The sequence below is a fragment of the Dendroctonus ponderosae genome, unplaced genomic scaffold, assembly GCF_020466585.1.
Source record: "Dendroctonus ponderosae isolate FM_Combo_2020 unplaced genomic scaffold, Dpon_F_20191213v2 Dpon_F_20191213_4, whole genome shotgun sequence".
NCBI lineage: Eukaryota > Metazoa > Arthropoda > Insecta > Coleoptera > Curculionidae > Dendroctonus > Dendroctonus ponderosae.
In genome coordinates, this window is record NW_026018611.1 from 2285374 (window position 1) to 2287956 (window position 2583).

General features: G+C 40.7%; 1 protein-coding gene across 1 annotated transcript in view; it reads right to left on the reverse strand.

The window, feature by feature from the left end:
* Positions 1-884: 884 nt before the first annotated feature.
* The window catches only part of LOC109543780 (probable ATP-dependent RNA helicase DDX52), an 11378-nt gene continuing 9679 nt past the window's right edge, over positions 885-2583 (reverse strand). The window contains exons 8-9 of the mRNA XM_019913650.2: positions 1545-1706; positions 885-1091 (exon numbers count right to left, since the gene is read on the reverse strand). Of these exons, the coding sequence (XP_019769209.2) occupies positions 923-1091; positions 1545-1706 (331 nt within the window). The 3' untranslated portion in view covers positions 885-922. The remainder of the gene's footprint in view (positions 1092-1544; positions 1707-2583) is intronic.

The following is a 2583-nucleotide window of genomic DNA, read 5'->3' on the forward strand; positions in this document are numbered from 1 at the left end:
CAACAGTAGACTTTCCAAGTGTTAATCCTTACAAATGCCACTCTGCTTTACTCCACTTTTTATTTTGTTAATAATATCGTACTTTTCATTTAGTGAAAAACTTTGCGTTTTTGTTTTTCCATTCTAAAACGATTTACATACATAACGCGGCAAAAACCAAGTCACTGCTTGTTTCTCGCTCTCACTAATGTAAACAACTCCGCACGATTCGTGTTGCTGAGCGTGGAAGTTCGTTATAAACGAAAAGTGAATATAGAACTAACCTAAAAAGTGATCGTTATATCCGGGAGTTCGTTATAAACGGGTTCGTTATAACCAGTAAAAAAATACGTTGGACCTTGACAGTCGCATATCGAAACCGATCAGACTGACAATTGTATTCAATAAATTTGGTTAGGATTGCATTTTAGCCCGAAAAAGTTGCGTATTTTGTCCAAATCGTATTCTGGGTAAATCACAGGCTTCCAACTTGAAGCATTCAGCTTTTTTCTCTACCCAAATCCATATGTACGACTGAATAGAAGGATTTTTTGCAAGCGAAAGTTTGACGTTTCCGGACTGCGTTCATTAAGCAATGTTTTTTGACATTTTTATAACTAGGTAAATGGTATAAGATGGCAGCACCCATTCAAAATTGCCGAAAATTGTATTATCGCGTAAAAAATATTAAATTTAACATGTGACGGAGTAGCACTATGTGAGCTAAATGTGTGAAAAATCGCCCCAATTGCAAGAAATTGGGGTTTCGTAAAGAGCATTTCTAGCAAATTCGAAGAAAATTCTTCAAGTGCGGCATTGAGCGCAAAGAATTAATAGATATCCGTCTATTACATGTGAAATAGGAGTGCGCTTTTATTCCTGGGTATTAAATAAAATAAAATGACTGGATTTAAAGTTTTATATTTTTACAACTACATTAACTCTATCTTGTTTTCTGCTTGGAGGCAGGTTTTTTCTTCTTCTCCCTTTTCAATTTCTTTTCGCCAACCTGCTTTGTTTTAGTGCGCTGTTGCAAACTCTTCTTGACCATCTTCTTGGGATTCGACTGCTTTGCGGCTTTCATTCTTTTGGCAATTTCCCGAAACTTTTGCCTACGAATAACCATACTTGAAAACGTTGCCCCCCAACTGCGGAAAACGTGTGTTTTCTCATGCTTGTGAATCAACACGTCACTGCTCGAGGTTGCCCTTTAATCCCCAACAATTAAACTCATCTAAATATAGTTGTAAATCTGGGCCTAAATAAGTGATACGTCAGGAGCAAATTAATTCTCCATCAACGGCCTCGATTTCTCCCCCGGATAGGTGGGGCGGGGCGCAAGAATCCCTCGAACAAGTTAAAATAAACAATCTTTTGAATATTAACTACATTGATGTTTCGGATCAAATTAAGTTCCGGAATAATTTAATTCCCAGCCCGAACCCGATACCATTGTTGGCACAAACCGCAATTTCAGAGCTTTTGATATTAATAAATGGGATTTTCGAAGTCTTAGTTTCGAGCAGCGTCGATTCGTATTCAATTTTTGCCATTGTTATATTTACTTTTTGCCTCCCTTCAGCCGATCGTAAATCGGCACGGTGGTGATCTCGTCGCGCGTTGGCGCCCTCCTTGCCACCTCTTTGATCGCCTTCTTGTTCTTCTTCTTGATCGCCAGCAGGTACTCGGGAACGTCGCATCCAGACTCTTTCAGCACATGTGCCACACTGCAACAAAGAATGCCATTCCATCCGAATACTATGCATAAATCATCGGACATTTATATGCGCCGCGCGTCCCAGCCCGGGCTCCCATAAAATAGCCCCAAACTTGCCACTGATCACACACAGTATGCAGTTTTATTGCTGCACCAACCTGGATGGCTTCAAGGGATTTCTTTGTCTTAAACAACGCGGAAATTGGATTTGCCTTTGTTGATTCGATCTTCGTTGATGGATTTGCCGGAATCAGCCAGTTTCCAGCTGGATTGGCGTGTGATGCAAATAACAGTAAACTGGTTTTGCGCGAGTTTTCTCTTGCTGCTAAACCGCTTTGGAATTTGAAGACACAAATACAAACAGGAGAAAGTTGAAGTAGGCACTGAAAATAAAGTCATCAACCGAAAACATTAAACCATCTGGGAAAATCCCTGTGCACTTTATAATTTAAGTCCTCCACATGTGGCCCCATACTGAGGCTTCATCTCGTGTATCCAATATAGCGGCGAATGTACGATGTCTTCTTATTATGTTGATGCAATCCAGTGGCTTCACTTCGGTGAGTTTGTTATTTAATAAATCGCGTAATCGCACCCGGCTGATACCGAACCCAAAGCCCTTGGAACTGCAGCGAAATTAATCCGTGTTAGCTATTTAATTAGGCAGCCCGGACTGGACGGGCCCGGAGGCAGCTCGCAATTTAGCCGTTTCCACTTATTTTAATAGTAACCAAATATGTCCGGTGCGTCTCGAATTAGTTTTCTAATCGTCCCTTGTCTTAACTGAAGTCCTGCTGTAATTGCCAATCAGGCTCAGCGCCGGACATTTACAGAGAATTACACTATCGGCACTAAACACCTCGGAAAAAATGCGTTAAAAAATCAAT